This window comes from Drosophila montana, unplaced genomic scaffold (genome assembly GCF_035044405.1).
Source record: "Drosophila montana isolate Dmon_TW-CO22-7 unplaced genomic scaffold, ASM3504440v1 contig_1964_1, whole genome shotgun sequence".
In the NCBI taxonomy this organism is placed as follows: Eukaryota; Metazoa; Arthropoda; class Insecta; order Diptera; family Drosophilidae; genus Drosophila; species Drosophila montana.
This window is the reverse complement of record NW_026996881.1, coordinates 631,290-654,359: the sequence shown is the minus strand read 5'-3', so window position 1 is coordinate 654,359 and position 23,070 is coordinate 631,290. Positions and strand designations below refer to the sequence as shown.

The 23,070-nt window shown below is 40.7% G+C and overlaps 2 protein-coding genes across 2 annotated transcripts; both read left to right on the top strand.

Annotated features, from left to right (window-relative positions):
* The first annotated feature begins 1,125 nt into the window (after positions 1-1,125).
* On the top strand, positions 1,126-22,941 carry crol (crooked legs). The gene is made up of 12 exons (XM_064679098.1): positions 1,126-1,265; positions 5,531-5,627; positions 5,719-7,133; positions 8,946-9,113; positions 10,445-11,185; positions 12,184-12,396; positions 12,492-13,120; positions 20,895-21,044; positions 21,112-21,636; positions 21,703-22,000; positions 22,068-22,347; positions 22,407-22,941. The coding sequence occupies exons 3-12, from the start codon at positions 5,945-5,947 to the stop codon at positions 22,750-22,752; spliced, it is 4,539 nt and encodes a 1,512-aa protein (XP_064535168.1). The 5' UTR covers positions 1,126-1,265; positions 5,531-5,627; positions 5,719-5,944; the 3' UTR covers positions 22,753-22,941.
* Positions 16,279-18,039, top strand: LOC135426083 (uncharacterized). Its single transcript, XM_064679070.1, has 3 exons — positions 16,279-16,514; positions 16,585-17,774; positions 17,838-18,039. Exons 1-3 carry the CDS (start codon positions 16,493-16,495, stop codon positions 17,943-17,945), a joined length of 1,320 nt encoding a protein of 439 aa, XP_064535140.1. The 5' UTR covers positions 16,279-16,492; the 3' UTR covers positions 17,946-18,039.
* Positions 22,942-23,070: the final 129 nt, after the last annotated feature.

Sequence of the window (23,070 nt, the reverse complement as noted above, 5' to 3'; positions counted from 1 at the left end):
TTGTGCACAAAAAATGCTGATATAAAAAAGTGAAATAATATGCGTAAACGCGGTGCAAAATGTTGGCAAAAACAAGATATCCAAAGTGCGTGCGGTATGAAATTTTGACGTTGTTGGTGTCCGTCTTCAGCCTCCATTAGGAAGAATTGTATGCGTTGTGGTGCTGGACGCCTGCTGCTGCAATACACAAGCAAGAAAAAAGAGGAGTGGTGTGCAAGTCGAAAGAACTCGGTTTTCTGGTCTGACCGCTGTAAGTAAAATGTGCATATGCATACGCATGCATGTATGTGTATGTGCATTCATATATTTAATCCTAACCCCGAAGTCAAGTAGCGTGCTGTGTGTATATAATGGTTGTACAACTATTATGTTCCCATATTTCAGCTTAAAATTTTTACCGCCTTTTTATACCCAAGCACAAGCTCCTGAAAGCAGCGCGCAGCCAGTCAATAAGAACAACGCAATCGCACACAAACGTACTCACATACACGCAAAAACGACACACAGTTTCTGTACCTCTCCCTCTCAAACACCATCTCTTTCTCTCTTTGCTTTTTCTCTGCTTCTCCCACGAGAAACAGGAACGCCGAACACGATACAAGAGCTCTGCACGAATGCACAGCATGGGTAGTTCGAAACTATGTAGAATTGATGCTAATGTACATAAGTAACAAAAATAATTGTTGTCTATATACCTCTAACACCTATTCATTTATAAATTTCCTCTTTTTAAATATTTATATATATACATAAGTAAAATAATAATAATCTATCGAATACGCTGACTCAATCACAAGGTGTTCAAGCAGATGTTTTTATCAACTGTACTGCTGCAACTTAATTTGCTTGGTTATATGAAAATTTATTATTGGCTTAAGACAATTAACAAAATGTTATTTTTTTTTTTGAAATATTACATATTGTGGATTTATTTATTTTTAAGTTAATTGCCTTAAACATGTTGGGGAAGTTTATAAAATAAAATTGAACATATTGAAAATTCCGTTCGCAGGAACGAGGTATGTCAATTGTTTGTGCTCACTGTGTGTTCGTGCAGGGCACGAAACGAATGCGCCTCACGAAGAACTTTACATCGCGCTTCTGCTTCTGCTGCCTCCGCGTCTCATTCAATTTTCAGTTTGCTTTGCTCTGTACACCGTACACCACCGCCTCTCACCCGCGCGGCGTTTTGATTTTTCTACTACTGTTGCTGCTGTGCTGCTAAAGTTTTTTCCACATACACGCACCGCAACCACTACAATCAAGTAATTTTTCATACATACATACATATAATGGCGTCATAAGAACATATTTTAGCGAATGTTTATGCAAAAATGCACGCAAGTAATTGGTTGGGGTAGTGAGGCTTTATAGTGAAAAGTGCTCTTGGAAGCGAGTGGAAATAATCTGATTGGAAAAATAGTGTACATTTGTGAAATTCTAATACAATATTATCAAATGACTGCGGTCGACATCAGTGTGTGTGTGTGAGAGTGTGAGCAACTTATGCATGCTTATGTGTGTACGTTAGAATGAGATACGTGAGCTGCTGTGCGCTTATGTATTGTATCTGTGAGAACGTGTGTGTGACTTCGTAATGTATATATATACACATACCGAGTTCCCATTAACGTCATCATCGTGTCATTTTCTTGTTTGCTCTGCGACGCAGGGTTGCATTTTCGAAAAATTAATTTTTCGTATTAATAAATGCAAATGCAAGTGAGCTTTGATTGTATGCATGTATATATGACATGTGAATATCTTATTCGAAAATTACATTTTTAGATTTGTGGGTACCATATGTTACATTAAGTTAAAGTTTCTGATTATTAGTCTATACATCAGTATACCATAATAGTTTTTTTTTTCTATTCGAGTTTTCTTTTTATTTATTTTTTAAATTTATATTCTATTTTATTAAACAATTATGAAATGCACACTAATTGCCTGTAATGAAAATACATATGTATCTCTCTCACGCCTCTCCCTGCTCAGCGAAAAATTGAGCGACAACCAAACAAAATTAAAAATAAAAAGCCGAGAGACGAGGCAACGACAGAAATAATTATAACTATAACTCGAGTTCGACATAGAATGTGGGCAAAACGCAAAACTTGTATGCGCCGCCTGTACTGTTCTCTTTTCGTTTTGGTTCGCTCGTCGCGCGCCCGCCTTAGCTTTCATTTTTTCTCGTTTTGCCTGTGCCAGCCTTTTTCGCTTTATTTTGTACTTACGCTTTGCGATTCAATTCGTTTTTATTGGTTTTCCGCTTTAGGCGGTTGGAATTGTATGTAGCGTCAACGTGCAAATCGTCAGAGGGGTGTGTATGAGGAAACGGTGGAGCGTTGTTCAATGAATACTGAGAGGCAATGTAATTGTGAGAGTGAGAGGCAGGAATAGCGTACGAAAGAGCGAGAGCGGCAGCGAACGTCGTGTGAGCGAGCAACGAAACAACAAATAAAGCAAAATATAAAAGTGCACAAAGCAAGGAAGAAGAGGCATGGGCCAGGCCACACAATGAAGAGACGATTGCGGGCCAAGAAACCAGTGAGAGAGGCAGCAGAGAGAATGAAATACAACTTCTTTTTTTTTTTTTTTTTTGTTGGCAGAGGAGCCAAAAGCAAATTAAAGCAGAGAGCTTCAACATCTAGAAGACGGGCAATGCACGCACATACCGCAATAGATGTAGTACATACATAAACACATACGTACCTATGTATGTATGTGTATACGTACTTATAGTACATATAATTAATTTGATTTGTTAGCACGATATGATTGATAAATTAATAATAGTGAACCTTTTACGATGTTAAAATACATTTAATTACTTGTTGATATTTGGTACACAATTATTTCGAGTATATACATATTTACAATATGCTTTTTACTATTAAATAAAAATATGCACATGTTACACGGGCTCCAATTTCAATCATGTTAGCCCTGCCAATTGTCTGTCGCCCCCTGCCGTTAATTGCGACGCAGCTTTCATCTGTGTGCCTGTACAAGCACACACACGTATACACTTATATGTACACATCTGTTGTATGTGTGTGCTTTTGCATATTGACTGCAAATAATTTTCACTTGATTTGCTTTTGCTGCCTTCCCTGCTTTCTGGTGTTCCGTGCGTGGTGGCGGCAAACTTAAATAGTGGGAAGGGGAGTGCAACTGTACCGCGCGGTCTGTTTGATTATTTCGCGTAAACATAAACACAAAACAAACTGTTGCTCACCGCTGCTGTTATCGTTGCCTCTCTTTTTGCAGGTGGCCCGAACGTAACGAAGTACTGATTGAAAATGCATCAAGCGCGGCAGCCGGTTAATTTTAAAGTACATTTAATATATAAGTTCTGCTCCCTGTGAGACAGAAAGGCGACGATTAAAAGTCAGAGCGCAAGATATTGCATAACGTAAGTGAAATGGGCGGTTTGCCGATTGTAATTAACTACATTGTACTAGTTTTAAAAATAATATGGATTTAACTTGGAGTACAGTTTGCTATTATATTATCAAAACAATAATTTCATCTTATGCAATAATTTTATCGTCGACCACATAGTTTTACTTAGACATATAAAAAGGATTCAATCATTTTAAAATATATATATGTTTAATATTGTATTGCCTATTTAATGTTCCTTGTTTTAATTTTAATTTTAAATCCGATGAAAATGATCCATTGTTGTTTATATTTGTGATATCTTAGAGTTAAGCTTTATTAGCCTTTTTCTCGTGCCTGTGCCGCCCATTTTCCCGGGCCCAGGCAGCACAAATTCGAGTTACATACAATAAAATATATGTATTACATATGTACATATGTACCTATATATATTCCTACCTCACCATATAAAAAGTGGCGCCCTTTTTGTGTTACATGAACTCTCCCACACCCCCTCTCTTTCTCGCACATATTTGTATTGTGTTTGTGTGTCTTCTGCTTAGCTGAATTATTTGCTGGACCACTGAAAACAATCAAATGGAAAGACGCAAAGAGAGTGAGAGAGGACAGCTTTGAGAGAGGGAAGCATACTGCTTAAGTGCTTGCTATAGCTCAGGACCTAAGCAAACAATGTACTCTCCGCTACCCGCTATTCATCCATCCCCCACTCGTGCGCGCGCGCTCCGTTTCTCTCTGTATGCCGTGCATTTATTTAACCCCCCGCAGGCAGCTCTAGTTTTTCATACACATACACAAACACTTACGCTCCAAAGCGCGTTGTCTTTAATCGATTTGTACTTCTTGATATTTACATCAGCCACCTGCCTCCTCTCACACTTACACTTAGACTCTTCCTCCCATACTCTCCACGCACGCTCTCACCATTTCTATCAAATGCTTGTATTCTCTGATTGGATATCTAAATCCTGAATCCTGCTAAAGGGAGGCATATCAACGGAGCCATACTTCACGCCCAAAACTCCACTCCCTTTTCTTATGTCTGCTTCGATATTTATTTGCGTGTGCGTGTCTTTTGCTTTTACAATTTATATAAAGTTATTTCATTGTGTGTGCAGAAGAACGCGCAGCTTTTGTGGTTAAGCCTCTTTACTTTACTAATGGGCAATATTTTTTAGTTTATCAGCATAAAATCAATATCTGCTCAGCCGCATTTTTGAACATCTTTACGTATGAGAATATGTTTCTGATGTATGTAAATGGGTCTGGGTGTATGTGCGTTCGTATATGCTGCTCAACTGTACTCGTATGTTGAAGGGTTAACGCTCGCCAGCCGCCAATGCACCAGTTTAACATTAGTTCACTTTACAACAACAACTACAAAAAGAGTGACGCCTAACTCGTAAAATGTTGTCACACTGTTAACTGTTCTCGTTGTTCTGTCTAGCTAATTGATAGAATGTAATTAGAGAGTTAATTTAAATTTCTGTCTAAGCATGCTTATGATGCATTTTATAACTATCGCATCTTTGTTAGATTTTAGATACAACTGATATACATATTTTTTTTCAATACTGAAATTAGTTTGCTTTTTTTGATGAAGAAATGTTTACATTTAATCCGCTTTTGTAGCTTAGTTAGTTAGTTTGCAGTTAAACGTGTGAAAACGAGTATATTAGATTTGTTCGAATATTCGTCTGTCTGTTAAACATAATTTGTTTCGCCACTGAAGTTAGAGACTTGAAACCTGGAATGTTTATCCGCTATACAATTGTTGGGCCACGCCTAATAGAGGAGGGCGTACTTCGAAAATCTATACCTGCTATATATAGTCATACAGTTAGTCTCAAAATTTGACAGGTAAATTACTCATGATCTGCTCTATACGTCGAGCCAAAATGGGGAGGAGCCGTCCATCCTTGTCCCTTAACTTGTAAAGATCGAAATTTGATCAACTCAGAGTTTGAATGTCACGAGTTTAGTTTTTGTGTCACAGAGTCTTATTAAGAGAATTTTCGTTTTCGGTAATTAGACTGAACAGAGTATTAAGCTGTCGGTTGCCACCGACTGCAATGTCCCTATGTGGCTTTTTCTTACTGAACTCTGCAATGTTTACTACTTCTAGGTTAAATTACCAGGACTCGGGCTGCAGTCGGATATACAAACTATAAGAAAAAGTACATGGGCATGTCCTAGAACAGAAAAGAAGAATAAGCTACATGGTAATTTTGCCTAGCGCTCCTCTGCCTTTGATCCCCGCTATTGTCCAATTTCAATAACCAGAGCCAACAAATTCCACTTGACTTTTTGTAGCCACGACGGCCAGCGAAAGCAGTCGACAGCAGCAACAACGACAACAATATGTAGGCTGCATCAACCACAGCTACAGCAGCAGCAACATAACAACAACTACAACTTCAACAACAACTACAACAACAATAACAACAACTGTTTAAGAAGCAGCAGCAACAATCAACACGAGAACAACAAGAATTAAAAAAAGAGAGCGGCAACATTATTTGTGTCTAGTTCTCCTTAAATGCAGCACGTGAGCGCTGCCAGTTCGGCACCTTCGGTGGTTTCAGCACCGGTGGTGACCACTGGCGGTGGCACCACCATCACTTTGGGCGGACCGCCGCCATTGCCCAGCAGCAAATCAGATCATAAAGACGACGGCAACAAGCCGCCACACGGCATTGAAATGTATAAAGTGAACATTGAGGATATATCACAGTTATTTACGTATCACGAGGTCTTTGGCAAAATCCATGGCGATGTGGTGAATCATGTGGCGGCGGTGCATGGCAGCCAGCTGCCACCGCCGCAGCTGCCACCGCCACCGCCACTACCGCCGCAGACGACGCATTCGGCTAGCGCAGCTGCAGCAGCAGCGGCGGCGTCCACAAATAATGCAGCCGTCGCTGCTGTAATGGCCTCGGCCAATGCAGCAGCCGCGGCTGCAGCGGCCGCCTCAGCAGCGGCCACAGCCCAACAGCAACAGCAGCAACAGCAAGCCCCAGCGACAAGCACAAATGCTGGATCACAACAGGGCAGCGCCACGGTGACCACAACTAGCTCGGGCAGCAACGGGGGGAATGGGGGCAACAACAACAACTCGACGACGACGACGACGGGTGAGTTGCTAATGCCGAAAATGGAGGGCGGCATTCATGGCGTCGATGGGCAATCGAGCGTTGCGTTGGCGCCGGATGGCACGCCCATAGCGACTGGTACGCATGTGTGCGACATTTGTGGCAAGATGTTCCAGTTTCGCTATCAGCTGATTGTGCACCGTCGCTACCACAGCGAGCGCAAGCCGTTCATGTGTCAGGTATGCGGTCAGGGTTTTACCACATCGCAGGATTTGACCCGGCATGGGAAGATCCACATTGGCGGTCCCATGTTCACTTGCATTGTGTGCTTCAATGTGTTTGCCAATAATACGAGTCTGGAGCGCCATATGAAAAGGCATTCAACGGACAAGCCATTCGCCTGCACCATTTGCCAAAAGACTTTCGCACGCAAAGAGCATCTGGACAATCATTTTCGTTCGCATACGGGCGAAACACCGTTCCGTTGTCAGTACTGCGCCAAGACGTTTACGCGCAAGGAGCACATGGTTAATCATGTGCGCAAACACACGGGTGAGACGCCACATCGTTGCGATATTTGTAAGAAGTCCTTCACGCGCAAGGAACACTATGTTAACCACTACATGTGGCACACTGGTGAGTGTGATTTGGTGACCGGGGGCGGACAATGCGAGCGGCGAGCGCCACGACCACAAAAAACCAATTACCAAAAACAGCAAAAAGAAATTTAATAATTAAAAATCAAACAGAAAATCGATAACCGATTATCAATACCAAATTCCAGTAGAGTACAAAAAAAAAAACAACCAAATCAGCTACAGATAATATCAACAGCCATCACATCACACCAACCAAATCAAAATCAATCAATTGATCAATCAAATCAAATCTCAATCAATCAAGTAACCGCAACTCATCGTGCGTAATTCCTCTCGTCTGCTTCCCTCTTCCCACTGTCTTTACATTGCTTGTGCTTCCTATATATAAGCCACCTTATATGTAGCCCTTCAGCTTCCCTGCATTTTGTACTCACAACCTCACCACACCACACTCACAAAACGAACATTTTTGCCTTTGCTTCCGAAAGTACATTTAAGAGCTGAATAACTATCGATAGTAAGCACCACTTAATATTAATACAGTTCATAAAGCAAGAAGTATTTTCTACTATTTTTTTTTAATGATGTAAATATCATTTAGGAGAGGTTAAAATTATGCAATTTTAAGAAATTTTGAATGCATTTAAAAAAATACGATATTTTATATTTTCGAAAATATTTGTTTTACACGTATCGAATGATAATTAAGAAATCGAAACGAATAATTTGTTTTTATAGTTAAATCAATCTGATGAAAATTGTTAAAGTCTTAACATCATACGATTTTAATTGATGCTGTCGATTGCTGTTAAGCTCAGTACATTTTCAATCTTCTCGCTCAATACTCGCTCATACCGCTCATAACAATCCTACCCCCCCAAGCCAACATCACACACACACACACACACTCACACTCAAAAATCACAATCATTCACTCATCAATCCACTCACTCCACTCCTCCAATTGCTCCCGTTATTGAAATCGTCTTGGATTCTTCCTACTTACTTCGTGTAGTTTGCCTGTGCTCCACTTCCTTAGTATCCCAGTTTGTAAACGCTCTCCCTATCTGCTGTACAGGGTGCTTGAAAATAAAGAAGCGTTCGTTGTTGCTGCTTGTCGATTGCCAACGTCCTGTGCCTGTGCCTACGGCGTTCATTTTGCGACAGAAGACAAACAAAGAAAACACTTTACACCTAGTGGGCTGGAGAGATTCTCCCATTCCTCCAACACACATGCATTTAACTTAGGGTTAGATTTTGGCGTCGAACCCGGTTTCATTCACCAGACGAACTTTACGTTCACGCACACATTTGCATTTTGCATTAGCGCAGAAAATCTAGAACTGGAAAGCTTTCAATGGAATGGATACTCAGTAATTAATATATAAAATTATAACCCAAATCCAATTGCTTTCCAGCTCTAGTTAGAGTATCAGGCACACACAAATGCACACAAACAAACACGCACACACCTACATCCTCATACACATACGCTTCACATGACCAAAAACCACGCCCACCGACCATGCGCCACCCACAAAGCCGAGCCTCCGTTCGCTTCGTTCGAACCCAACGCAAGCCACGGCCAGTTTCACACACACATAGCGGTGCCGGGGGTTTCTTTTTTTTTCTTGTGATTTTTTTTATTTGTATTTTTAGAAATTAGTTTTGTTTTAAATATTTTGATTTGTATTATTTGGTGGGTCATTTAAAATTTGCTACAAATGTCTAGAGCATAATACGAGAATATGATCGCGTTGAAAAACATATTTAAATGCTTGCGCTAACCAGAAAAAATCTCCCCACCCTATACTTTCTGTTCTCTGTTCTGTGTACCACCAACAAACAGGTCAAACACCGCATCAGTGCGATGTCTGCGGCAAGAAATACACGCGCAAGGAGCACCTAGCCAACCATATGCGCTCCCACACCAACGAGACGCCGTTTCGTTGCGAAATCTGCGGCAAGAGCTTTAGTCGCAAGGAGCATTTCACCAATCACATACTCTGGCATACAGGTAAAGAGACAAAACGGAACCAACCAAACAACCAGCCCAACGCATAACCCGACCACAACACAAATACACTCTCTAAGCCAAGTCTATTGCATTTTACCGCTAAATTTCGTACAGCCCCCATCAGTGTCCAAATTGGACCGGAAGACCCCACAGTCATACACAACCACAAACACATGCGCGATTGGTGCACGAGCAGCGATAACGAACCATAAGGGATGGGATGGGGGCGTCATAACAACAACAACAAAATAACAACAATTTAATAATGAATCAAATGAGTTAGTGTGTTTCGAATCCATCGGAAATTCACTATTTTATGGGACTATTCCATTGCATGAGTGAGTTATTGATAAATCAAAAACAATGCAATTTCATTGTCAATCACAAATATGGATTCAAATGCTGAATTCTATTCGATTATTTTGAGTACTGTGACTAAAGCTTAAATCAATGCCATATGTAGAATTGAATATGAATAACAGAATTATCTTTGTCAATCACTGATCAAAACTAAATTCGAAATGCTTATTTTAAGTATCGTAATTCGATAAAAGAAACAAAACAATTGTCAATCCAAGTGATTGAAGCTTCAATATTAAATACGGTTTCGTTGATTATTACATTGATTAATGTAATATTTTGAATTCAATAAGGTTAATTAAAGTAGCGTGAATTGTACGGTGGCAATAGTCAATCACGCATTTGAAATTATGGTGATTGAAGCTTTGAATCCTTGCTAAATACAGTAATTCATATGAAAAGCTTAATAACTCCCACTAAAAGTCATTTATTGCTCGATAACTTGATTTTAAAATTCATATCTACTTTATTTATTTTTGTATTGAAATATGGCTCGCGTAATTCGTTTGATCAAAACCCTCATTTGTAGCTAGAATTTTTTGTATTAGATTGTGTATGGTATAAAAAATACTTTCAAAGAGGGATGCAAAGACCTCTGTAGTATACAGCTATTTTAAATACAGGGTGCAGAATTATATCCCAGTTAATCACTAAAAAATATGAAATTTCATATACTGTGTCTGACAACATGAGATTGCGATAATGGATTTATTATATTTTATATTTGACCAACGAAATCGCAGTGATTGAAAAGTAATCAAACTGATATCTGAATGAGCAGACACTAAGCACACAAATTGAACTCATCTGGGGTTATGTTGTTGTATTAGGGGGGAAACACCCAATCGGATCGAGACTTTAACAATGACAAGGACTGAAAACTGATGAATATCTTTTGTTAATATGGTTCGTTTGTGAATGATTACTAATCTGTAATGTTATTGTACGATTCTTACATTTTACCACGCAAGCAGGCGAGACGCCGCATCGGTGCGACTTCTGCTCCAAGACGTTTACGCGCAAGGAGCATTTGTTAAATCACGTGCGCCAGCACACGGGAGAGTCGCCGCATCGCTGCTCCTACTGCATGAAGACGTTTACGCGCAAGGAGCATCTGGTGAATCATATACGCCAGCACACGGGTGAGACACCGTTCAAGTGCACGTACTGCACGAAAGCGTTCACACGCAAAGATCACATGGTTAATCATGTACGGCAACATACAGGCGAATCGCCGCACAAGTGCACATACTGCACCAAGACGTTTACGCGCAAGGAGCACCTCACGAATCATGTGCGACAGCACACGGGCGATTCGCCGCACCGTTGCAGCTACTGCAAGAAGACCTTCACCCGCAAGGAGCATTTGACGAATCATGTACGCCTGCACACTGGAGATTCGCCGCACAAATGCGAATACTGTCAGAAGACGTTCACGCGCAAGGAGCATCTCAATAACCATATGCGCCAGCACTCCAGCGACAATCCCCACTGTTGCAATGTGTGCAACAAGCCCTTCACACGCAAGGAGCATTTGATTAATCATATGTCCCGTTGCCACACCGGCGATCGTCCTTTCACCTGCGAGACGTGCGGTAAATCGTTTCCCCTCAAGGGTAATCTGCTGTTCCATCAGCGCAGCCACACCAAGGGCCAGGAGTGCGAGCGTCCGTTTGCCTGCGAGAAGTGCCCCAAGAATTTCATATGCAAAGGTGAGTAGCCTTATGTGTAGCAGAGTGTAGTACGCGAGACGTGGCGTCAGCATAGTAGTCTTCCCAGTCCAGCCGCATTTCTGTTATCATCCAACCAATCCCCTCCCTCTAACCCACAGTGCAGCGAATAATCTCTGTTAAGGTCAACTCAATTTCATCTCGTGTTTATTCATTCCATTAAGTATTTTCAATCATCATGTTCATATCTAGGAATATTTGTTATATCTTCGTATTATCAGTTTTCTTTCTGATTAGACGCTTTTGTATAAACCAAAATTTATAGCGGGAAGTATGTGAATAGCTTTTTAAAGGTAATCATTAATAGACAATGCATAGAGCTTTAGTAATCTTTATTAACAACATCAAATATAGTTTAACATTGCATTATAAGTTAATTAAGTTATTCAATAAGTTATCTAGTGGTAATCCAAAAACTCTTCTCTTCGTCAAAGATGTTTTAGGATGATCTAAAACGATATATTTTTATAAGTTATTCCTGCTGATATGAAAGGGTATTTAATTAAGGAGCATTATATTTTATTTCATATTTATTTATTTATTTATTATTATTTTGAAACTTAGGGCTTCCATTTTTTTCTGTGCATTTAGTCAATATCACCAACAAAAATAAGCACGCAAATAATTTTAGCCTAGCTCAAAATATATGCTATAAAGATAAGTTTTTATAATGTACCTTTTATTTTTATCATAAGTGTAAATATAATCTAATCAATAGGTTGGTTAGTTGGGTTTTGTCAAGTATTCGCTTCACTGTGCGCTGAGTTGCCCCAAGTCCCCCTCACCCCTAACTGAAAAATAAATAACAATGTAAGAAAAACGCCCGCCCGCCCGCTCGCTCGCCTTGGTTTGGTTCGGAGTGGCTCGACTTTTCGGCTGCTTAAGTCGGAAGAGCCGCCACCCTTGGTTTTTTGTTGTCGAAATTCGATCTCTCCTTGTCGGCAGATATCTTCATGTCGCTTCCATTGTCCGTTTCGCAGGTCACTTGGTCTCGCACATGCGCTCCCATTCGGGCGAGAAACCGCACGCGTGCACACTGTGCAGCAAGGCTTTCGTCGAGCGCGGCAATTTGAAGCGCCACATGAAGATGAATCACCCGGATGCTATGATGCCGCCACCACCCGTGCATCCGCATCCGCAAATACCGGCTGGTGTGCTGACCCAAGTCAAGCAGGAAGTGAAACCGATCATAAGTGAGTCGGACACAGAACACACGAAACAAGACACGCGACTGTGTCTGCCTACGCTCGTTCAATTGCCATACTGACCGCATCTTCCCCCTTTGCAGTTCCCCATCATTCGGCGACAACAACGATGCACACCATTCAGCAGATAACAGCGGGCGCTGCAGCGGCTGGCGCCGGTGCCGTCCAGTTAACGCCTGGCTTGGTGCCGCTTGTCACCAGCTCGCTCATCTCGCACAATGCCCAGCAGTCGCAGAAGCAGCAGCAGGCGGCCGCAGCAGTTGCCGCACAACAGCAGGCGGCGGCAGCAGCCGCTGCCCAGCAACAGGCGGCGGCGGCTCAACAACAAGCGGCAGCAGCAGCGCATCAGCAACATCAGCAACAGGTGGCCGCGCAGCAGCAACAACAGCAACAGCAGGCGGCAGTCGCTGCACATCAGCAGCAGCAACAGCAACTGCAGCAGCAGCAGTTGCTGCAATTGTCCATACAGCATGCGGCGCATCATCACCAGCAGCAGCATCAGCAGCAGCAGCAGCAACAGCAGCAGCAGCAGCAACATCATCAACAGCAACAACAACAACAGTCGCATCCACAGGCGCCGCCTCAGCAACAACAACAGCAGCAGCCACCACCACAGGTGCCAATTGCATTGATAAGTGATCCAAGCGCGCTGGCGCGTGCCGCGATGCAACTGCAGCATCTGCCCACAAATGTGGAGCAACATCCGGTGGTTTACTAACAGTAGCCCCTGCTGCCTGGCTACCCGACTACGGCGGCGGCGGCCACAACAGCCACAACACAGTGGTAAAGCACACAAAATCCGGCGGCCAATCGAAGCAACTGAAGGCAACAACAACACACATCCACATAAGCAGCTAGTTATACATATAAAACATATTCATTTTATATAGTTTATAAAGCCGCGCGCTGGTTACGCCTTGAACCCGAAAATGTGTCTCCCCTTACCTATTACCCAACTCTCCAGTCAGGCGCCTGCTTGCGCAACGTGCAATACAAGAAAAAAAACATCTCATAGTTTCCCTTCATTGTTCTCTAACCGATCTTTTTAGGCGCTTAGCGTCTATATAATATATATTTTTCACGTCTCTGTTACATTTATGAAATGTACGCGTAACGACGGCGCTAGGGGTGGCTGTTAGCTGTGCTATCGGCCAAGTTAGCGAGAGTTCATCAATGGGTTCAAAAAGTTGTAATCAGTTTTTTTTTTTAGTTTGGCGCCTGTATTTTTAACATTATGTTTCATTAAGTTATGCATAGGAAGTGAGAGAGAGAGACATTCATTTATACTTACAAGGCATCCTCATACCATACAACTATCATAAATATATATTTATATATATCAATTATACATACTTTGTATATAAACTGCAGCAAAACTTTAAGAAATCGTCGGAAAAATTTTGTATTATTTTGTGCATTTTGTAAGACAAAGTATGTAACGAAACAGCTTAAACAGTTATGCAAACATTTACATATAAACTACACAAATATTATGCTAATAGCAGCGCCCAGTTAATATATATCAAACCACCCTCGTAACCTTCAGCCCCGTTAACGTTTAAGTCCGACAAATTGTTGCCTATGGATGGAAAACTTTGTTATATAGGGCAAGGCGTATTAGAGCAGTTAGCTAACAAGAGAGTTGAAGAGGAATAATCGTAGGCTAAGTCAAGAACTAACGAGAGATGAGAAACGCAAGAAGAAAATTATATATTATTATATTTAATGTTAGTTGAACTACTAAGAAGAATTAAGATTGATTATAATGAGACAAAAGAGCGAAAGTGAATTAGTTTTTAGTTACATCTACGAAATGTGTGTGTAGAGTAGCGCACGCGCTATAATTATAATTACGATTATGATATGACAAGAAAACTAAAACATGAAGTTATAACCTCCCACTCCACTACACACTATTAAAGTTAACAACAAACATAATAATAATAAAGCTAGGCACAACTCTACAATTAAATATAACAATTACTGTGCTTATGTTGAAAACAGCAACAATATATAGAAGAAGCAAGCCCCAAGCGCCACAAGCAACAACATATCTGCTTTAAATTTTACACAAACAAAAAAGGAAAGAAAAAACGAAAAAAAAAATTATAATATTAGATGAGTCAAGTTTATTAATATTTAAACACACTCTCACACACATAATGCTTCCTTTTAAATGCAACATTTTATTAATTTAATATTTTAATTAAACCGTATAATTTAAATTAACCAGAAAAACTGTACATGTACACAAATAAAACATCATACACAAAAAAAACAATAAAGTATTTTTTGGTTTTACTTTGATTTGTTCATTAAAGAAGGAAAAAGAAATAAAAAATACATTTCGTTTTTTTTATTTTTAAGGCATTTATTGGCAGCGACAGAAGTTTATAAATATGTACTAAGAATGCAGGGAACAATTTAAAATTGTAAAAAAAAAACAAAAACAAAACGAAACAAAAACAAATGTGCGCAAGAATTAAATTATTTAAGCAAACAATATAAAAAACATTTTTGCGAAGTTTTCACAGATTTCGGATTGCATAACGAATCGCTTTAGTCTTATGTATTTTTATAAGGGAAAATACAGAGTCAAAATAAAACTAAAAAAAAAACATTGTGAAAACTTCGTATAAATGTGGAGAGACACACACACAAGCAAATATGTTTATGTAGTTGTTTTAGCCGTGTTAGTTTTGGGTGTTTTTTAAAATAGATTGGTGATGTCTATAATAGAGCGCAGTATATAAAATGCATATAGAGTATATATATTATATATTATACGATTATTAACTAATATATTAACTGATCAACTGTATTTGTAGCATGCGAATGGCAATTTTAAAGTATGTACCATCAACAAACTCAAATTGTGTTGCAATATTTAATAAACAAACAGATTAATTTGTAAGTTGCGTATTGCATAAATCGATTCTAGCTTAACACACATAATTTACACAATAATTAATATTATTATTAACAATAAGCTGCAGTGTCGAAAAATGTTTCCTAAAACGCAGCCAATTGAAGCAACAACAAAGAAATGAAAAGAACAGAAGAAACAGAGAAAAGAGAAATTAAAGCATAAATCAATAACAATACTAAGTAATTAGAAACAATAATGTACTATAATGCAGATACAATATATACACTATATATACCTACAATATATGCCTATACCGACAAATGAAATTGAATGAATAATATTACATTATACATACAACATAGAATATATTGTAAAAGTTAAATCTAACTAAATACATACAAATTAATGACGTAGTAAGCACCAAACAAATAAATAAAAAATGAAAATAAAAATTAAGCAGCTACGCTAATAAGCTTATGCTGCATATTATAACAATTTTTAAACAAATTTCTTTGGGTAACGACTTCAAAATTATATATAAAACAAATTTTGAGATTATTATGCTAGTTAGGAAGTACGATAGATAAACGATTCGCCACATTATTTAACCATACGTATGAATTTGGGCTATATTTTATTTGCAGGTGGGATAAGTTAGGTGTTTGGCTTTAAGCTCTATTATTAAGCTCGACAGATTTCAGATTTTTTTTACCTGTTAAGTAACGTTCCTTAAATTTTCTTGATGAATTATCTGCATATATAATATATGTATATTACATATATATTGCTTGAATTATCTGATTCTTGTACGAGCAGGAAAACTCGTAACGTTACATATAATTTGATTAGCTTAATGCATTGTACAAAAAGCTCGCAATGTGTAATTACAGTTGAACAAATTATAATACGGTAAGTTCAAATACTAAAAATACTTGCATATTCTGGCCGACTATCGGCTAATAAGTTACAGCTACGATATTCGCCGTCATCGGCTTGCTAATGTCGCATCTCTAATTGAAGACGGCAAGCTAACTAGGTAGGTGGGCCAGCCTGTCTGGAAAACCACCCCTAAGGAAGGCACGTTTAGGTAGCAAGGTCTCTGAAATTATGGACCCTGGACAGCTGGTCAGGCTGTATTTGTTTGGCAGTGTCTAAAATGCGTTGCGCCTGCCAACAGCTAAGCGACAGTACTAGAAATTGTAGCCCAGCCCACAAATGACCACAAAACAAGAAACAGGTAAGTTGAGGCGACTCGAGAAGGCATCGCTATGATTTGAACTCCAGTATGAACCGGTCTTACTCCCCAGAGCCAAAGCCCACATCTCTGCTGCAGCTAAATGATGACGTTCTGGCCTTGATAGTGGCCCAATTAAATGTGTACCAACAGTTTGAGCTAACCCAGCTGCACAGCCGCCTGAGGAGCATTGTCCAGTCACTGTGGCGCACGCGCGTACACAATGTGGTGCTGCAAGATGAGCTGGTATGTCGTGCGTCCTCGCGTCACTTTCAAGCATTTATGCTGGCACTGGCGCCGCATCTGGAGCGTCTCAGCTGCCATCAGCTGGATGTGAGAAGATTGCGAATGCTAAACGAGCACTCTTTGCCGGGTGTAAGTAGCCTGGAGTGGCTGGGCGGTGACCATCAGCCGCGACGTGGCCAAGTGCGATTCGTGGACGAGGATGTGCGTTTGTTGAAGCGTGTGTTTCCCTCGCTGCGCAAGCTAAAATTGCGTGGCTGCCAGGTGACGGGCAAGTATCTGCACGAGTTGGAGCTGCTCAACGAGCTGTGCCTGGACGACTGTCAGTATCTGGAGTCACAGTACTTTCGCGACATCTTCCGGCAGCTTAAACTGCGCAAGTTTGACATTATGGAGGACTGCGATGAAGTGAACTGCTGTGATTTGGTTGACGTGCAGCTGTGCCCCACATTGGAGCACATCAAGATTGCCGATTATCATCTCTGCATGGAATCGGACATAACACAACAGTTGCTGCGCCTGCCACTCCTGCACAAGCTCTCCATATACTCAAAGAATTTTGTCTTCGACGTGCTGGCGCGCATAGCGCGACCCAGCAATGCCGCAGCTGGCGGCATCAAGCAAATCGAAGGCTTTCGCTTTAGCGGACTTCTTCACGACTATGAACGCTTCTTTCGAGAGCTAAGCAATCTACGCCATTTGCGCAGATTGGAGGTGCATGGACAGTCGGAGGAAGGACAGCTTCAGTGCCTCAGCGATCAGATGCTGTGCCCACTGGCCGCTCAGCTGCCAGAGCTATGCGAGCTGCACCTGTGCGGCTATCAGTTGGAGAGTCCAGCAGGTCTACTGCAATTTGTGATCAACTGCCGCCAGCTGCGCATCTTGGATATGACTAGATCCCGTTGCATTGGCAACGCATTCATCGGGCGTTGTCTGGCGGTGCTGTCCAAGCAAAGCTGGCGCACACAGCCGCTAGAATTGTGGATCAGGCAGAGCGACATTAATCCCAGCTGTGTGCAAGTAAGCGTGGATATACTATTTAATTATTTATATATAGTATTGATTATTTTATTCGCTTTGTAGAATCCCCGCTATTTAATCAGTGAAAGATCGCTGAGAATTGATACCAAACGGATGATACCGAACATTGATTACATGTCTAGTGTGCTCAAGTTTAGCTTTGTAAGATGATTTGTCTGTTACCTGTGCCCCAACTGTGCCTGACTTTACATATGCCCTGTATTATAATCGAATATATACTATATTTACTTAAGATTGAATGAAACACGGAAACGATTTTTTAATCTGGTGATGATTACATTACTCTTTCTCGCTTCAGCTAAAATTACAAGTGGGTAAGCTTCGAATATTTTAATGCCTTGTAAAGAGTTTCAATATTTTTGGATTTAAAAGATATCTACATTTATATATGTCACAATTTTCATATTAATAATTGGTCTAAATTGAATCGAATTAAAAAAAAGTTTTGTGGATAGGATCAGAATATTGTAACGTTTATATATCCCCAAATGCTGCTAAGGGCTTAAAGGTAAATTGGTTCGGACGGTAAATGAAATAATGTTATAGACAATTGCTAGGGGAATTTTCAAAAACAGATTCGACTTAAACGCGCAACACCTTTTAAAAAGCAATATTTCTTTATGTAATATATAATCTTTATATTGACAGTTACTATAAAAGTTGTAACAATGTTGCGCATATAAAAAAATATACTTATGTTTAAGGCATCATATAACCAAAATACATACAGACATGCAGTTAAGTATAGAACTTGTGTATACAGTAGCTGGATGTTGTTGTTGTTGCGCTTGTTGTTATAGCTGTCCTCCTGCTTTTTATCAGATCAACGCCATCGGGCATTGCGTTCAAGTGATTGGAACGTGGCTGTTATCAGTGCACGGGCCCCAACGGGCGAACCCACGAAAAGTTGGAAAACACAAAAAGTTGTTAATTTTAGTTGTTGCAGCTCGGTTGCCCAGTTGCCGATATGTTTGCTGGCCAGGTTAGAGTTGAAGCGATAACGACGGAGCTGAACTGAACTGAGCTGAGCTGAGCTGAGCTGAGCGGTGCGCGTGGTGCGAGTGACGGGTGGCGAGTAGCAAGTGACGGGTGGTGGCAGTTGCGTGCCGCTTCCATTTCGGGGAATGGGTCGTCTCTGGCCTGCTCTGGGCCACTAAATCGTTAAAAGATAACCCTTGCCGCGATTATGGAGCTGTTGAACCAAGCCAACTGCAATAAAATGCCACTAAGTACAAACATTAAAATTAAAGCTGAATGGTCGGTACACTGTTCAAATTTTGTGCTGAGCACCAAACTCCGAAGCCATTGACCGATCCTCCAGATATGGAGAGAAAGCAAAAGTGCTAACTCACAAGTTAAACTGATTAAATTGTCTGGCCGTAGATGTAGACCAATCGATGCGATCGGTTCGAATAGTTTCCTTAATGATTCCGCCGAAAGTATGCAAACATTATTTTGTGCAGTGCATCAATTAAGTTTCTTAGGTGACAGTATCAATTCGAGTCTCGACTTGTACTCTGCCTGCGCTTACTTCGCCACGCTGCATAATCATTCTGAGTTTTCTTTTAATTTTTCTGTTTGCTAAGTACTAATATAGGAACATGCTCCTTTAAGTCGTCAGTCGTTATCAAGTCGGCGTTTAAAGCGCATCGTGCTTGTATTGAACGCACATCGAGATCCGGAAAATCTGGTGATCCAGTGCTCTTGTACGATTCGAAATAAAATACAACAAAAAATAATGAAAGACTCGAAGTCAATGGTATTTTGGCCTTATCAGTGAGAACAGTGTGCTATCAAAGCTGTACAACGATAACCCTTATGGACCTTTGAGATTAGTCTCCGCCAGACAGACAGTCAATTAAAGACAATTGGGAACACCTTGCGGTTGTGTCAAAAAAAAAACGTGATTCATTTTTCGTGACGAACCATCCAAAATTTCTTCAATAGAAAATTAGCGGGGTAAGTCGCCATATACCCTTTAATATGAAAAATCGTTGAAGAAAGCTTGTGTTCGAATAAGACAGAAATGCTTAATACGATCCCATCAAATCCATTTAATGAACCTTTTAAGCTTTTAATATCGAGCCTGTTTGTTGTGTTATAATTAAGCAAACCATATAAAGGCAACGTGATATTTCCTTTCGGAAAGTTTAATTTCCGACCGATTATACATTAAGGAACTAAGGTTTATGTTCGTAGTGAGGCTTGTAATTGCTGTGTTTAATAAAGATATGATAAATCTCATGGTAAGAACCAATTCTAGTTTCCGGTCGATTCGCTAGCCTGGTTTTCTACATCAATTAACTCAGGCTCTCGAAACTTCGTCTAATTTTTTAAAATCTCCAATAGTTCAAATTGGTTTATCAAAACTCAATATATTTACATATTTTTAGTTATGGAAATTCATAAAATTTTCATATTTCGATTACCAAAGATTCTTATCAAATAATCCTGATAAGGTTATCAGGCAGTATTTTTCACAAGTACCCAGGTAATGCTGAGAGGTTAGTAAGCGTTGCAACAGACGATTAGAGCTGGTCCACCATGACAGGAAACTTAACTAAGTTATAAGAGCCGTTTTTCTAGTGCCAGCGCAGTACGGGATTATCTGAAATTATTGAGGAAAGGAAACCAAATTGTGATATATTCTTAACCTTTGAAACTCTGCTACTGTCATTAGCGTTTGTAGTTTGCCAAGTCGGCGGGTTCATACTGACGCACAGCCGGACAGAGGGGCGTGGTGATAGCGCCTAAGCGTGTCATAGAAGCATGTTTGTTACGTACATTGTAGGCAGAGAACTATTATAACCACTCTGGTCATAAAAAAAAGGGGAGCAATTAAAGAGGCTTGGGCGAGAATTTGTTGCAGTCATAATGAATATCTCAATAAAATCGAATAAACTGAAAATGATTTATGCCGGCAACTTGCATAACTTAGAGCATTAAATGCGATTGATAATTGCTTTCGATTTAACATTAGCAACTAAGAAATTGTTCACAATATTATTTACTTGCCTTTATGTATCGATTGCAGAACCAGTTAACATTTACGTTTTATAACTGAACGAATTCAATACGGAGCCCGCTAGTAAATTCTAGACTTACTGCAGTCTCAACCTCCGTGCTCTGAATGATATGATCGGGAAAAATCGAATTGCACTTACCAGTCTGGTGGGTCTACTGCTCGCCTCTTTGGGTCTAATATCTGTTCTTAATTTAGAGCGCATACAACGTCGCGCCTTGGAGTGGGTAAGTTACTAGCCAGAGACTAATAGAATCCACGGACTATGCCTCAAGCAATCCACATATTCTGCAGTTCATGGTGCTCAAGCCCAACTCGATGCTGAGCAGTCTCTGGCAAAAGCCAAGCTTAGACATAACCGCCAGTGTTTACATCTTCAACTGGACGAATGCGGAACAGTTTAGCAATCCGAATGTCAAGCCGCGCTTTGAAGAATTGGGGCCCTACTCCTTCACTGAGAAACAGGAAAAGCTGAATGTGGTCTGGCACCCGGAGAATTCCACTGTCTCCTATCTGCGCCGTAGCCACTTCTACTTCGATGAAGCAGCTAGCGCGGGCAATCTTACGGACTCCATTGTAGCCCCCAATATGCTGAGTGTTGGTATCGTCAACAAAGTCCAGAACTGGAACCCGATGCTGCGCACGCTGATGCTGATGGCGCTGAATATGAATGGTAACGAGGCAACATTCGTGAGGTCTGCCGATGACTGGCTCTTCAATGGCTTCGATACTCCGTTAATAAAGATGAGCAAAATGATACCCAATAACATGATGCCGGACTTGTATTTCCCTTACGAACGCATAGGCTACGGTTATCCGGTAGGACACTCTTCGAAACGTAATAACCTGCTCCTCCATTATTTACTTTTGTTTTATTTCTCCAAGCGCAACGGCAGCACCCAGATCTATGGGCATCATAATGTCCATACTGGCCAGCAGGACTTTAGTAAATTGGGTCAAATAGCTCGCTGGCGATACGACAATGTTTCAGCTGGCTATCCCAGTTGCAAGTTGAGGGGTAGTACTGGCGAATTTCATCCCACTCCGCTGCGCCAGGGCGAGCCAATTTCATACTTTATACCCGATCTTTGTCGTGAGATGCAATTGGACTATGCGGGCGCAACGCTCTTTAAGGGTATCGAGGTTTACATCTACAAGGGCACAGCAAGAAATTTAGCAAATGGTAAGTGCCATTTATGTAGGATTTAATATAAGGCAAGACTTTCATGGAATCTCCATCCAATTTGTAGGCACTGATAATCCGGAGAACAGCTGCTACTGTACGGGTAGCTGCAGGGAGGTGCGCTCTGGTCTGATGAATGTATCCTCCTGTTGGTACGATGTGCCCGTTTTCGCCTCTTTGCCACATTTCTATAATGCCGATCCCTATTATGTTGAAGCAGTGGAAGGCATGAAGCCTGACAAGGATCGCCATGAGATGAGCGTTATGCTAGAGCCCACCACTGGCATACTGCTGGACATCAAGGCGCGGCTAATGATCAGTCTCCTGGTAGAACCGCGTAGAGAATCGTAAGTAGAGCTGATAATTCCTACAGCGAATGATAACCAAAAGACTTCCCGCCTTCTAGCATCTTCCGCAAGTCACGCCGCACTTTCTTTCCCCTCTGTTGGGTTGACTATAGGTTGCGAATTTCGTCCGATCTGCTATTCTATCTGAAACTGTTACCGATCTCTGCACTCGTGGGAAAAGTCTGCGGTTTTATAGCCATAGCATTAGGCCTCGGGCTGATGCTTTGGTATCCGCGACAGATCCTTCTGCATAAGCGGTACATGCGAAAGATTGATATCAATAACCTGGAAACTCGCATCCAAGCAGCGAGTATGGAGGTTAAGACCCATACAGCCGAGGGGTCCCCCCTACTCGTGGGATTACAGTATGTAGAGCCGGCAGGTGATGGGGCTTGTGCAAGCTGAAAGCATCTGATTTGAATGTTATGAATTTTATGTGATAAGGATACATTTCTAGGGTTTATTATGCTTAAGCCTAAGTAATAAGCGTGTAATACATCGTCGAATATTTCGCGGTGTTTTAAAAATGAAGCTAATAAAAAGGAATATCAAATATTGCTTCATACCATCTTCATTCAAGAAGGTCTAACAAAATATATATATGTATCAGTAAATTTATTGTTCCAATCAGGAATACCCATTTTAGATGTCACTTGTCTACAAATTTCCTGCCCTCAAAACCTGTCGTAGAGTGCACCTTCATCACATAAGGTAACTACAGTA

What these genes read in the sequence shown, in the direction of transcription:
- crol (XM_064679098.1), top strand. Translation starts at nt 5,945, where the DNA reads ATGCAGCACGTGAGCGCTGCCAGTTCGGCACCTTCGGTGGTTTCAGCA. An exon ending in CCACTACATGTGGCACACTG is followed by an intron (nt 7,134 to 8,945) that starts GTGAGTGTGATT and finishes ACCAACAAACAG; the next exon opens with GTCAAACACCGCATCAGTGC. An exon ending in AACGTCGCGCCTTGGAGTGG is followed by an intron (nt 21,045 to 21,111) that starts GTAAGTTACTAG and finishes CATATTCTGCAG; the next exon opens with TTCATGGTGCTCAAGCCCAA.
- LOC135426083 (XM_064679070.1), top strand. Translation starts at nt 16,493, where the DNA reads ATGACCACAAAACAAGAAACAG. An exon ending in GACCACAAAACAAGAAACAG is followed by an intron (nt 16,515 to 16,584) that starts GTAAGTTGAGGC and finishes CTTACTCCCCAG; the next exon opens with AGCCAAAGCCCACATCTCTG. An exon ending in TTAATCCCAGCTGTGTGCAA is followed by an intron (nt 17,775 to 17,837) that starts GTAAGCGTGGAT and finishes TTCGCTTTGTAG; the next exon opens with AATCCCCGCTATTTAATCAG.